The sequence below is a fragment of the Mustela lutreola genome, chromosome 12, assembly GCF_030435805.1.
Source record: "Mustela lutreola isolate mMusLut2 chromosome 12, mMusLut2.pri, whole genome shotgun sequence".
Lineage (NCBI taxonomy): Eukaryota > Metazoa > Chordata > Mammalia > Carnivora > Mustelidae > Mustela > Mustela lutreola.
The window spans coordinates 23,589,364-23,604,080 of record NC_081301.1 but is presented as its reverse complement, the minus strand read 5'-3'; the positions used below and the strand labels follow the sequence as shown (position 1 = coordinate 23,604,080).

Below are 14,717 nucleotides of genomic sequence, written 5' to 3'. Positions count from 1 at the left end.
GATCCCTTTAAAGTTTATAATTATAAGTCCCTAACTTATGGTAGGAGTGGCAAATATATAGAACAGAATGGCCCTATTATTACCTTCATCCAAGGTGAATTCTCTCATCTTGCATTTCATACATATGACGGTGTAAGAATATAATGAGTTAAGCCTTCTCCTACCACTGCACATAATTTTAAGTGTAATATAAAATAAGTTACATCTAATGTACGTTAAGAGGGAGGCAAGATGATACATGGTGGGAGTAAAGAAGAAAATCAAGACCAAAAATGGTTTTGTAAGCTGTGGTGACACTCACATTCAAGAACTTCTGGAAACTGTCTGAACTGTATTACACCATGCAGGTTTTTAATTTAGACCTAATTCTATGTAGAAAACTTGGGTTTTTAAAGAAATTTAAAATCACCTTTCATCTTTAAATATACACATGACCAGTGACACAGATCTGAAAGGATGGGTAGATTCACGATGAGAGACTGACTGCTGGTTAGACATGAATAAGCGAGTAACAAAAGAGCAAGAAAAGAGAACAGACAGGCAACTGGGATCCAATGTGTAGAGTCTCCTGTCTTCATGCTAGTTTCCCATCTAATAATAACCATGCTATTACTGTTCCCATTATCAGATCATCAAAATGTCTTCATACCCCTTGCTGTGAACTTGGATTCCATTTACCAACAATCTGTGGAGCCCTGAGGTCCAAGGGCCCCATAGTAAGAATTTGGAGGATAAAGACAGAAGGAACTGAGGACTTTCTTTTTCCTGTTATCTTGCTGTACGTGTCACTGTCATCCCAGCAATGGGCCTTCATTCTTGAAGGGGTCTGTGGTCCCAGTTCCTAGTACTCCCAGGATGAAGCTCATCAACCTCACCCCCAATAGATACGAGCACTAACCAGGCAGTCTTTCTCCAGACACTGAAATCCAGAACGCAGGACTCCTCCTCTGAATTCCACAGTCATCAACACCAGAAGTCTGAGTCCCAGACTTAATAGTGCCTCTCCTCCAAGATTAGGTCATGATAACTCCATCTTCCCTTGTTTCAAATCCCAAACCTTAAGCTAAGTGCTGTGGCTACTTCCATCAGTTTACCCTTGACACTACTTCACTGCTCCCTTTCTTTTATTTCTCTAAGAGCAACTTAACTAATTCTTCATATAAAATTCTGTTGAAATTTTGTGTGATCCCTACTTTCCTGATTGGACCCTGACTAACCGAAACAGCAAACAACTGGAGTTCTCAAGTCACAGAGCCCCCAAAATCACTAACAAAGGCGAGCTCATCATTCATTCCCCCCATCCCAACCCTTCTAAGTTCAAAAGGAACTTCTCTAACTTTTCACACCTACATCCTTATTCCCTTATCTTTTCAAGTCTAGGGAATTTGTATCCTCCACCCTCCCCCAGGACATTATTAGTACCCTTTCTTTTCATTCTGCAGTGCCCAACTCTCTCACCTTCCATTACTCTATTCCCAGCCCTTAATTGTGCCATAGATCTCTTCATAACACAGATCAAGTCTGTATCCTCTCTGAAATTTCTGGCAACTCCTCCACCCTGCTCCTCTGTTCTCTCAGCTCTTGGCCAATTATCATGCCCACGACTACAGGTACAGCTCACAGATATACTGATTAGATCTACATGTCTAGCCCCAACCCTTCCCAAAGTGAACAATAAACCCACATTCTCAACCTCCTATTATTATCTCAAGGGTGTCTCACCAGCACATCAAATACCACTTGGAAAACGAAGTACTGCGATTCTCTATTCATTTGAGTTTCTATTTGAGGACATGGCATTTCTTCTACTCTTCCTGCCCCCCAAGATGCAAACGGTCTTTCCCTTCTTTTTGCTCACATTTCATATTAAACTATTCATTTACTGGTTAGTTCCCTGGTTGTCAATATGCATTTTCAATCCTTTGCAACGTCTCATCGATCCTACGGCCCGGTTTGTAGGCCCCATGAAACATCTACGGAGCACTTGGTGAGTGCTAGGATCTGAAGACAAGTCACTGCCTACATGGAGGTCTCCTACACCCGAGAGAGGGCCATAGAGATGGAGAAGCAAAGCAGGCATCTCCACGAAAAAAAGTCGTAGACGCGAGCAGCAGCGCGGAACTCTCATCCAATCCACTAATAGCAGCCGCCCATTAACCTGTTCCGCGGTATTGGCCACTCCCGCAAAGAATTCAGAGGCTGGGTAAATGTGCAGCCAGAGGAGCAACACGTCGTCCCCTGCATGCAGCGCAGAGCCCCGGCGGAGAGCAGTTGGCATGTCTGCAGAAAGAGAACTTAAGGTTCAAGGGCAGAAGCAGTCACGCCGCACTCCACTCCGGGGCCTCCTCCAGCAGGCAGAGGCTGCACGTTCAAGGGTCCCCTTAGGACATTCCGAGCACACGCCCGATTCCGTGCCCTCCACCCCGAGGGAGTCGTTCGAGCGGTCACCTGCGACGAGCTCCGAGGACCCGCAGACAGCGGTGCGTCCACCCTCGCCTCACCCGCCACGCAGAGCGGGCCTTCCAGAGCCCGCGCGAAGCTGCACACACGCCTCTCTCCGTCCGCGACTCTCCAGCTTTTAGGACACGCACGGGGCCACCCTGTAGCTCGACCACGGGGAGTAGTGGCCGAAGCTGGGCTGAGGGGCAGTCCGCGAGACCGTTCAGATCCCGGGAACCAGGTGGAACACGCTCCCAGCGGCGCGGGAGTGACGTCACGAGGCGCAGGGGGCGTGGCCGGCCTTCTCCAGAGCCCCGGCAAGTTAAAGGTGGGGAGCGGCGTGGCCACTCCGCTCCTGTCCCTCCAGTCTCCCGCCAAGCCTATAGTATTCGATAACCGCAATGACGTCGGACTCCGAAACCCAGTGCTAAGAAGCTCCGTTGGCGGAGTCCACGGGACGAGGAGCAGCGCGCGTGCGCACTCCGCGGGCCGCGCGCCGGAAGTACGCCTTCCTCCCGGGCCTGCTCGGAGGAAGTGCTGGGGTACCATAGGGCGGGGTAGGGGCATCCGCGGTCGCCATGGCCACCGAGCCCGCGGCCGCGGAAGGTACTGTGCCGTCGCTCGTGGATCGTTACTTCACTCGCTGGTACAAAGCCGGTAAGTGGAGAATGATGTCGGCTTCTGCTCGGCCACGTTGGCCTGATGCTGTAGGGACAGCGATGACAGATCATGAGTCACGCGCGTTTTCCCGGCGCTTCCTCCACTTGTCAGAAGGAATTGGCTGCCTCTGTTCCCTTCTAGGCGGAGGCAATGGCAGTTGCAAAGCCGTGGAGGCCTGCCGTACAGCCGGGTGCACTCAGGGGCTGGCGTCGCAGTGCGAGTTCAAGGATGGGTCGCTTGCGGGAAGATAGTCCTAAGACGAGGCACCACCCCCAGGAAGGTGGATTGCAATCGCCCTGAGTGCCTGCAAGGATTTGACGGGTTCAGTCCTCGAAACTGTGCTACAGGCAGAGACGGAGAGGAGAACTGGGTTAGAATGGAGGCATTTAGAAAGCAGAATTTAACAGTATGGATAGAATCGTATACTTGTCACTTGGAAGTAGAAAACCGTGTTGTCCTGCTTTGTGTACCCAGTAAATATCAGTGGTGGGAGCATCGTTGAGGACCCTTCTCTAACCCCTACTTGCCCCCTCTCATTCAGGGGTAATAGGTGTACTTATCTTTTAAAATATTTTGGCACACAATGTTTTAGCCAAATTTAGGGTGACTAGCCGTCCGGGTTTGTTGAAAACTGAGGTATTTCCTAGAATCTGAGACTTTCAGAGCCAACATCAAGACAGTCCTGGGTCAACCGGAAGAGTTGGTCACTCTAAAATTGACCCACAAAACATATGCTGCTGTATTATATAAAGAATGCATTGCGAATGGCACTTTTTCTAATAGAAATAGTGAGTTTACTCATTTTTTTAAAGTGAGGATGAAGAAAGAGCAAAGAATAAATAATCATCTAATATTGAATGACGGATTCCATCTGGGCCAGATCTCTTTAAATACCTTACAAAAAAGGAAGCCTTTATATATTTTTTTATGTATATGTTTTTTTGTTGTTGTTGTTGTTTTTTTAAAGATTTTATTTATTTGTCAGAGACAGAGGGAGAGAGAGCGAGCGAGCACAGGCAGACAGATAGTCAGGCAGAGGCAGAGGGAGAAGCAGGCTCTCTGCCGAGCAAGGAGCCCGATGCGGGACTCGATCCCGGGACCCCGGGATCATGACCTGAGCCGAAGGCAGCTGCTCAACCAACTGAGCCACCCAGGCGTCCCATGTATATGTTTTTAAGTAATGAAAGAATACCAATGATTAGCGTGTGTTCAGTCTCCATAATTATCTCTACAAACCAAAGAAAATACCACACAGTCGCAGTAAATATTGACCCAACAACCAACAGACTCGTTCATTCATTCTAGATGTCAAAGGCAAACCCTGTGAGGACCACTGTATACTACAGCACTCCAACCGGTAAGCAAATTGGGAATTTAAAAAAATTTTTTTTTAATTTCTGGTTTCATAGCCTCCTATTGTCTTGGATTAAACAAATACATACTAAATGACTATCTTCCATTGTGTTGAAATGGCATTTATTACAGGAGTTTGGCTGACAAAAGTGAGTCTTTCAGTGCAACAAACTTGATTACCCAAACATCCAAATGGAGAACCACACCGTCAGTCAGCCCCTAGCAGAAGTAACCAGCCTGTGCCTAACCACGGAGAATTGCCAGGGATCACAGAAGGGAGTAGGGTAGAGGCACAGGTAGTATCCCAGACATACAGGGATGCCTTACTTCTCTCTCTTCTACCTCAGTTCTGCGTAAAGACTTCTAGTGCTCTTCCTTTTTCTGGGAAGGATATTCAGTCTCATTTTCTCTTTTATTATTGCATTCCCTTCTGCAGTTAAGCTCCAGCAGTAGCCAGAGGAAAATGCGGCAAAATGATAGTTTAACTAAACATTTAAATGTCAGTTCATGTATTCTCGTACCAGTAGGAGTCCTGTGTGGTATGCGGAAGAATTGTACCAATAACACAGCCTCACGTTTTTGATCCTTATAGAATATGTGTCATCACATTGGCAGAATCTCATCCAGTTCTTCAAAGTGGAAAGACAATTAAAAGCATCTCCTATCAAATCAGTACCAACTGTAGCCGACTTCAGAACAAGGTCTCTGGGAAATTTAAACGGGTATGTTCCCGTCTTTCTCTACTTAAACCTTCAGTGTCTTAGGAATGATAGATCTAGTCAGTCTTACAATCCAGTGACATACGCTCAGCATACTTCTCTGACAGTTTGATGTGATTTTTTTAAAAAGATCTGTTTCTTTTAGAGAGAGACCACAAGCAGGAGGGGCAGAGGGAGAAAGAGAAAAATCTCAGGCAGACTCCGTGCTAAGCGCAGAGCCTGATGGGGCTTGATCTCATCATGACCCTGAGATCACAACCTGAGCTGAAACCAAGAGTTGGACACTTAACTGACTGTGCCACTCAGGCACCTCTGATGTGATTTTAAGAATACTTTAACCCTGAGGGCCCCTGGGTGACTCAGTAGGTTAAGCATCTGCCTTCGGTTCAGGTCCTGATCCTGGGGTGCTAGGATTGAGTCCCATTTCAGGTTCCAAGCTCAGCAGAGAACCTGCTTCTCCCTCTCCCTGCTACTCATGTTCTCTCTCTCTCTCTCAAATAAATAAATAAATAAAATCTTAAAAAAAAAAAAAAAAACCTAAAGAAATTCTTAGACCAAAAAATGAGGTATTTCAAGAGGTTCAGGATTTGTCATCTTTTCAGTTTTGTACCACCATTCCTATCATTCCCGGGGTGGAGGAAGAGGAAGGCGAGCTTTTTAAAGAACAACTTTGATACCAATATAACAAGATACTTTGTCTCTTCTATTAAACCAGTATCCTGAGTTATATAAAATTTAGGTGACCAACTCTTCTTTACCATGTATTTTCAAATGTAAATTAAAAAAAAAAAAATACATCCTCAGGTAGTGAAAAAAAAATCCATCTGAAAAAAATACAATATTTAATCCTTACCATTTTCCATTCTTTAATTGTTGCCAATTTGATACATACCTAGCCACACCCTGTACCTCCACATGGTGCTGCATAGTACAGGATATTATTGCTACGCTCTACAACCTTCAGCAGGATGGACACATTTTATTAGAGGATCACACCAAAGACAGTTCAGTAACATACTGAAGAATCCCCACATACTCACTGGATAAGGTTTCAGTGGATGATGTAGGTCCTTCATTTTCTGACGTGATACTAAGAGTTTCTGCTAATTACCCATGCTAATATAGGCGACCCTTGTTTATTCTCCCCTTTGTAGGTTTGAAATTCCCCTAATAATGTACCTTGCAATTAATTTTTCCTTGCTCAGGAAACACATGGACTTAGAAAAGCATGAGCCTTTCTTTTATTTATTTATTTGACAGAGAGAGAAATCACAAGTAAGCAGAGAGGCAGGCAGAGAGAGAGGGAGAAGCAGGCTGCCCGCTGAACAGAGAGCCTGATGTGGGGCTCGATCCCAGGACGCTGAGATCATGACCTGAGCCGAAGGCAGAGGCTTAACACACTGAGCCACCCAGGCGCCCTAGCATGAGCCTTTCTTAAAAGGTAAAGTCTCTAGGAGCACCTGGGTGCCTCAGTAGGTTGAGCATCCATCCCAGTCTTGCTTTTGGCTCAGGTCATAATCTCAGGGTTGTGAGATCAAGCCCTGCAATGGACTAGTGCTGAGCATGGAGCCTGCGTGAGATCCTCTCTCTCTCTCTCTTTCTGTCCTACCCACTCCCTTCCATTCCTCCCCACAAACCCAGCTTCTCTCTCTTTAAAAAAAAAAAAGTCTACAAACTACAAGTATAACAGTGTTTGTGAAGTTCCTGTGATAAATCTTTCTCCAAAATAGTATCACTGTTGTTACTACTGAAAAATAGAGAAGAACCTGCATATGAAACTCACTACAGATAGCTTTTGATTCTCAGCACTGCCAATCATTTATTCTCCCAAGGGAGGTAGAAAAAAAAAGGGTCAAAACACTTCTGCTCTTTTAACGTAAACTCAGTGATACATACACCCTTTGGGACAAATCCCCAGCCCCTCCTCCCAAAAGTGAGGAGTTACACTGAACTATTTTGAAATGAAGTACCCACATGCAGACGACTTAAGCTACTGTGGTAGCATTTGTATGCTGTGTAATGTTTTGAGTACAGAGGACGCCTGGTTGGCTCAGTCGGTTGAGCATCTGACTCTTGGTTTCAGCTCAGGTCATGATCTCACGGTCTTGGGATCAGGCCCCATGTCTGGCTCTGCGAAGAGCTTGGAGTCTGCTTGTCCTTCTCCTTCCTCGCCTTCTGCTACTCTTCCCACCCCCACCCCACTCACAAGTTCTCTCTCTCTCAAATGAATAAATAAAAATGAATAAATAAAATCTTTTTTATAAAAGAGAGGAAAAAATAATATTTTGAGTGGTAAAGAGTTCATAGAGAATAGCATCGTGACCTCAAATACCCATGTTAACTATAGGAAAATTTCCGGGGAAAAAAGTGAGCAACAGACATGCATGAATCGGTTTCCCGTGGTATTTGTCAGAACCTCACCAAGTACATGGACATAAGGGAGTACATGAAACAGTCATGCCATAGCGTTCAAACAGAGGAGTGTTAAAATGTAGTATTTGCTTCTGGATTATAAGGATAATGGGTAAACTATTCTTGTTTGCTATTTAAAACTTCCTGTATTTTCCTAATTGTCCTCAAAGTGCCTTCTTTTTAATTAGAAAAATACCACTGCTTCAAAAAGTGTTAGTGATTGAACCTGATAAAGAAGTTCTAGTATCTAGTAAGTTCTAATATAAAAATATTATGAATCGTAATGAAAGTAAATTTGTATACTATTCTTTCATACTGTCATGTTGAATCTCCTATTACTGCTTATTAATAGATTTTCCTACATTTCTGAAATCTTTATATCTGGCCATATGTAGCTTTCTCATTTAACGTTGATAAAATATATTCTTAATCTTTAATTAAACTACCTGTTATACATCTTAGTCTGCTCTTCCCCCCTGAGCCTTTGATGGTACCTGGCCCATAGTAGGCACTTAACGTAAATGTTTGAATAAGTGGTTTTTCTGTACTTAAGTCATTTTTATTGAAAACACCAGTTCCAGGAACTGGTGTTCTCTTACCACACCAAGGCCTGCCTCTCAAAGGAAAGTGAATATATGCATCACTTAATTACTTCTTCCCTTTCATTATTAGGGGGCACAGTTTCTAACAGAGCTTGCACCTCTGTGTAAGATTTACTGCTCCGATGGAGAAGAATACACCGTTTCTAGGTGAGTTACTTCTTAATCACAATTTAGGAAAAAGAAAGAGGTAGTATTTTTCTTAACAACTTTTTTTTTAATAGCTGTGTTAGAGGACGGTTGATGGAAGTGAATGAAAACATTCTCCATAAGCCATCTATTCTTCAAGAGAAGGTAAAGGAGGCAGAAGAGAGTATGACCCCATGCATGTACTCTTTATCTGACTTGACACTTTTGACAGTACTAAATATTCTACTTCCTCCCCAGCCATCCACCGAAGGCTACATTGCGGTTGTGTTGCCCAAATTTGAAGAAAGTAAAAGCATAACGGAAGGGTTACTGACACAGAAACAGTATGAAGAGGTTCTGGTGAAGCGCACGAATGCCCCGACAGCCACATCATGAGGACTGCCGCGGGGAACGAGTACCACGGCCCGCTTCCCCCGCCCTGCCTCCGCGATCCCTGCGCTAGAGAAGAACCAGCACAAGGGACGCGGGCGTCACGCCCGCCATCCGCAGAGAGCCCGGATGGTCCCGCTTCACCTAGTTTCCCCTCTTCGTCTTGCATAACAAGTCTTGGTTCCCATTTTGTACTCGCCTCCCAGATCCTCCCTGCCCACATACCCACTCTGTTCTTTTGCTTTTCTAAAACTGGCAAGCAAAGGATGTTTTTGATTAAAAACAAAGCACTTTGAGGAAACTTTGGACAAGACAGAAAAGTTTTAAGTAGCAAAGTAAAAATAATTTACCCATCATCCTGTAATCCATTGGTAAATATTACATTTTGACGTGCTTCGGTTTGAATGTTACGGCACGGTTATCGTTTTTTGCCTCAATTTTCCCTTAGTTTGAAGTTAAAAAAAAAAAAAAATCAGGTCTTTTTTTACCCAGTCTGCTTCCGAGTGATGCTACCAAAAAGGCCAGTGCCACTTCTGCTGCCCCAGCTCTTGTCCCCTTAAGTCGCAGGGGAGAGGCAGAGGATACTTGCCCGCTCCTTGTGCGGTTCAGATGGCCTTTCTCTCTGAAATGAAGTCCAGGGTAACACTGTGGCTTCTTAAATCAGGGAAACCGGAAAAGGCTTTGAAAACTACAAAGGGCTTTCCCAGCATGGAAGTATTCTGATGCGGTGTAAGGCTGCTAATTACAGCATATACAGTGTAGCCGCTCAGCCTCAACACTCTTGCTATGGGGCAGCCAGCCCAGAAGTTAAGGACAAGTCGCCATCATCCAAAGATATAGATGCCTTTGAATGGAACAAAAACTTTCATGTCATCTAAACTGAAAACGGAACTGATTTATAAGATTGTCTACTCATTTACACTGAATTTCAAATAAAAGGGCTTTTTTAAATTGTTATTTTTTTCCGTAAAGGCTGCAACACGTGTACATTTAAATATCTGTGTAAATAAAGCAGAAGATGTAATTTAATACAGAAGAAATAACTTTACCTGTACATTCCTTTGGTTCTCTATCCTCTTATGCTGTTGAAGTCATAAGGCATTCCTTCCCTTCCCCACTTAAATAAGAGAATATTCTCATTTCAGGTATTTAAAAGTATTTTGTAAATAAAATCCAAAAGTTATTTGTGACTCAAAAAAACTTCTTGTAACTTGAATGCCAGTGTGACAGTCCCTTAAATACACCCACAAGACATAATACAGGCAGTAGCTCCACAGACACCTACACTGATGAGCTGTGAGCTGGAAACAAGCACAAACCAGCACATCCCCATTTTGTGTAGCGTAACGATTCCTGAAGACCTCAGAAAACCAAGATGTTAAAGATACTAAAAGAAATAGAAATACCACATTCTCCCATATTCCTACTGTGTGATTTTAAAGAATATTTTGGTTTCCAGGAATAAAAATCAGACGATAATTTTTTTTTTTTAAATACTTTATTTACAAAGACCGAAAGCAAGAGAGATCACAGAGGCAGAGGGAGAAATAGACTCACCACCAAGCAGAGAGCCTGATGTGGGGCGTGATCCCAGGACACTGGGATCATGACCTGAGCCAAAGGCACACACTTAACCAACTGAGCCACCCAGGCGCCCATGCCTGGTAATTTTTATAAAAGAAGTATTTTGTAAAAGTCATTAGGCCAAGTGTATCCCATTTTCTCATGAAGGCTTACAGTAGGTTCAAGTTTCCTTCAATAAAATATTGACTAGTTAATTGGTAGTACTGTGGTTCTTCAGGATCTTGTGAATATTGATTTGATAGCAAATCATACCAATCCTCAGACAACCTTCTGTAACTGCTGCCATTTGGCAACTGACATGTTCTATCAGATTTTAAAACGAATTTCACAGTTTGGGGATACAAGCACTAGCAAGAGCTCAAAACAAAGTTACACTATTTAAGGGCAAAACATACAAACCAGATTCTTCAATAAAACCCCCAGCCCAAAACAAAACAAACAAACAAACAAAAAAAAAAAAAAACACCCAAGAAAACCTTTAAACCCTAAAATTAAAAAGATGAGAAATGTTTGTTTTATAACAAACATTCCCAAGGCACATATACAAAATGCACAATTATTCAGCATTATTTTAAACATCTTAGTTCCATTGTTGTCTCCTATCTTCCATTCTATCAGTCACTATAGAGAAGGTTGGGCTTAGGATTCCAGCTAACAATCAAGGCCAGCCAGCTACAGAAGAAGAAGTGAAAGCCATCTCCCAGTGAGTTCCTGGAGGAACGCCACCTGGAGTGAGCTCCACCACCCTGCTGAGATACTTGCAGCACAACAGAAAACGTGTGCTCTGAAATGCTTGTTAGAGAACAAACGTGTGCTTCTAGCACGGGGGATCTGTGACAGGACAGCAAAGAGGCCAGTCACAGTGGTGGACAGAGGAACTGAAGAAGAGCCCACAGATTTAAGGAAAGCCCTGTGTTCACCCAGACAACTATATATTTTCTGCTGAAAATCAGTCTAGATGATAAGCTTAAATAAGAGGAGAAAAGAGGAAATTAAGGTATTTATGCCAAAGGTGAGCACATATTCAAAATAGCTTCTTTGGATTAAACTGTCATTAAGACAGGATATTTGGTTTTTCAAAAACATCATTAATGGTAATGTCCCACTGAAAATTCACACTGCAATTAGGAATATAGCATCTATCAAGGCATTTATTAGTTGTCAAAAAGCATCACATCAGTTTCATGATCAGAAAATAAAGCAAGATATTTCATAATTGTTTTCCTTATAAAACTGTTGAATTTTTTAAAATATAAAGGATCATTTGCTTTCTAAAAATACCAGCTTTGCCGCATGCTGTTCAAGAGATCTGACCCCAGAAGCTTCTCAAGTTTTACCATCCATGGAGTCCTTATTTGTAACTGAGACCCAGCTGTTATTTTCCATCTGAAGCTGGAAAGAGTTAAGACAATTAGTTTCTACTTTACTTTCAAAATAAGAATTATAATATTAAATAGTAACTATTTCTTTTGCATTTTTCTGGAAACTAGTTTTTAAAAAGTGATTTTCAGACAGAAAAACTATCTTACCTTCTTTAGCAGTTTATAGCAGAGTGAGAGAAGTTGGACCAAAATAGCCATCATGGATCTTGTCTTTGTAATACACTTATCAACCTATAATGACAGAAAGCAAGCAAATCAAATTCTACAATGTGTACTTCAAAAGACTGTATCTTTGATTTTATTTTAAGCTGATAAGATTTCTTCATTGTAGAAAGTTAAATGGATCTCAGAAGGCATATGGATTAGGGCACATGAGCTGACCTGAGGCCCCTGAACACAAGTACAGGGCCTGCAGCCCAGGTCTCCTACCCACTTCACAGAACCCCAGGAAGAAGGGATGGAAAATCAGCCTGTTCTATTTTGAGCTGTTTAGGCATTTCTTAAAACACTCCAAATAGTGGTAGCAAACCCCCTACTCTGCAACTTCTGGCACTCTGCTTTGTGGGGACAAGCTAAATTCCCTAAGACAATGGGAGCCCCTACTCTAAGGAATCTGTGCCCTAGTTAGACAGGTGACAACATCAGGATTTAAGGATAGCTGCTCAATGTTGTGGAATAAATCATATCCAAAAAGCTGATTTATTTGGTGAACCTACTGCTCCCTGGGGTCAGTTACAATTACAGATGATAAGTGATCCTTGCAATCAAGGCATGAAAAAATGGAAGTAGACTGCCTATCTGTGGGTAATAAGACTTTGAAGAAAAATGGGCTAGAAGCAAACCTGAGAAGGGTGAAAGTTTAAGTTTCTCAAATGTTTCCCTGAATAACCCACTCTTTCTTTTACCTTTAGAAACACTTGATTTTGCAAGGGTGTCTTAGTTACTGTTTGGAGCTGGTGGCATAAAGGAATTAGCTTGTTTATTTCCAGGAGAAGCATAAGCTTGTCATCGTCTTTCAGCTGAAATATAATTTAGAAGTTACAACTCAAACACCATCTTTTAAACCTCAAATACCCTTATAACTTAATAATATAGCCCGCAAGTAGGTATTCATGACATCACCACCAAGACTAAGTAAGCAGGTAGACTAGCATAATACCTGTTTTGAGAAAACTTGTACACTTGAAGCAAGCTTTAAGCCCTCTTCAGCAAAAACCTAGTGGGAAAGAAAAGTATCACTACTTAGATGTAGGTCTTACAGATAGTTCATAAGAAATATACTCATGGCTAATTGTTATAATGAATTTTAAAAGTAAAACTTAAACATAAAAGGTTTGACATGGAACTCCTGAAGCTTTTCTTCTACCCAGGAAACACAAATGCTTAATTGTATTCAGAAGACTTCTCAGGCCTGATGCAGAATCAGTGCCTAGCGAGGCTCCTCCGACACCTGGAAACCTCCAGTTAAACTCTGGAAGGTCATATAGACCAATGATACTTAACTACACAAATGAACCATACGAATTATGTCTTGGCTTCTGGGAGGATCTGGAGCTCATCTTATAATACTCCAGCTATAAAGGATGATGAATTGTAGAACATGAGGTCCAAAGGGTTAGGACTTTCCTACTTCCACTCAAATTTGTCACCCACACGCATCCCTTAACCAGCCATCTGAGAGGACCAATTTAGATCGGTTCTTGAGTATTCACCATGCATTTTACAATTTAGTGAGGAGAACAAGATGATGGCAAAGAACAGTGAAAAATAAGGTTGGACAGATAAGACAGGAATATTTAGGATGATTATTTTTAAATGGTAACAGAATGTTTCAGAGTAAGAGACACCAGGGGAATAAAGGGTAGGAGTCTTAACTTTAGATGGCAGCCATCAAAAAGTAGAGAGTGGCAAGTGTGAGGGTGGTTTGTGGAGAAGACTAAAGCACCTTGGTAATGAATCAGATAAAGAACATGAAGGAGGAGGCAATACTTTGAGCGTTAACCTTAACACTCTATCCAACAGCCTTAACACTTTGCTGTCATTGGATGAACTGATCTCCAGGTCAAATAATCCTTTGTTCCCTTCCTTATCCTTTAAAAGGGAGATCAGTGAGTTTTACAGATAGATTCTAACCAAACAGAATGACTCACTTACCCATAAGTTCCTCAGCATCTCACATTACCACTTTCTGTTGACATCTCTCCCATTCTGGCCCACAGACCCTGCGGGGGCAAGATCCTATCTATCTCCTGGACTCTCCTGGTCTTACAACCATCCGAAAGCTGAGGGCTCCCCAGTCTCCCCATTCGTGAACCATCCTGACACCGGCCTTTTACATACTACTTGAGCAAAACAAACCGCTTGATTTCCACCCACTAAATCTGGTGTTCTCCCTCCGTGTTCCCTAGTGCAGTAAATGGCACAATCATCACCCTGCTGGTCACGCCAAAAACCTTTGAAAACTGTCCTGCCACCACTCCTCCAACCCATCAATGGGCTCTCCCTCATACCTGAGGGAAAAAGTCAAAGTTGTTCCCATGGCTACAGAGATGTCATACCTTACCACTTTCCTCCTGGCTCTTTCCATTCCAGTAAGAGAATTTGCCTCCTTTTCTTCAGACCCCTCCAGCCTACCCCAACATCTCAGGGCCTCGGCACTTGCTCTGTTTACCTAAAATATTCTACCCCCAGACATCCAACTTACTCTCTCATTCATTAATGTTTCTAGTCAAATTTGACCCCCTTCAAGTGGTCTTTTCTTGCCACCCTTCTATCACCTCTCTCTTTATCTTTCTTGATTTTATCTCTAAATGCTTATATATGGCTATTACCTACTTAACTTTCTCCTGCCTACCTCCTCCCACTAGAATGTAAGCTCCAGGCCAGCACTGGCTTTGTTCTGTTCTCTTTTCTCCACGGAGATCTTCCCTCAGGATCTGACACAGGGTGGAAGCTCAATAAGTACTTGATGAGCGCTTCATGTTCATCATAGACTATTCAGCAGACACTGGTTTAATGAATAAACTCCCACAGGAGGAAGGGGACTAGTG

General features: G+C 42.8%; 3 protein-coding genes across 5 annotated transcripts in view; 1 reads left to right on the top strand and 2 right to left on the bottom strand.

Moving 5' to 3' along the window:
• Positions 1 to 2,790, bottom strand: part of ELP1 (elongator acetyltransferase complex subunit 1) — a 60,064-nt gene extending 57,274 nt beyond the window's left edge. Inside the window, exon 1 of one of the 2 annotated variants that reach the window (XM_059141683.1) lies at positions 2,449 to 2,790. The gene's annotated coding sequence lies outside the window, so the exon portion shown is untranslated. The remainder of the gene's footprint in view (positions 1 to 2,448) is intronic. The other variant, XM_059141682.1, reaches the window with a different exon arrangement.
• A 149-nt stretch (positions 2,791 to 2,939) lies between these two features.
• ABITRAM (actin binding transcription modulator) lies at positions 2,940 to 10,479 on the top strand. The gene is made up of 6 exons (XM_059141689.1): positions 2,940 to 3,096; positions 4,405 to 4,456; positions 5,045 to 5,174; positions 8,256 to 8,332; positions 8,407 to 8,476; positions 8,570 to 10,479. The coding sequence occupies exons 1-6, from the start codon at positions 3,018 to 3,020 to the stop codon at positions 8,705 to 8,707; spliced, it is 546 nt and encodes a 181-aa protein (XP_058997672.1). The 5' UTR covers positions 2,940 to 3,017; the 3' UTR covers positions 8,708 to 10,479.
• A 937-nt stretch (positions 10,480 to 11,416) lies between these two features.
• Positions 11,417 to 14,717, bottom strand: part of CTNNAL1 (catenin alpha like 1) — a 63,654-nt gene continuing 60,353 nt past the window's right edge. For both annotated transcript variants that reach the window (XM_059141685.1, XM_059141684.1), the window contains exons 16-19: positions 12,827 to 12,883; positions 12,573 to 12,686; positions 11,815 to 11,898; positions 11,417 to 11,677 (exon numbers count right to left, since the gene is read on the bottom strand). In XM_059141685.1, the coding sequence (XP_058997668.1) occupies positions 11,612 to 11,677; positions 11,815 to 11,898; positions 12,573 to 12,686; positions 12,827 to 12,883 (321 nt within the window). In that variant the 3' untranslated portion in view covers positions 11,417 to 11,611. The remainder of the gene's footprint in view (positions 11,678 to 11,814; positions 11,899 to 12,572; positions 12,687 to 12,826; positions 12,884 to 14,717) is intronic.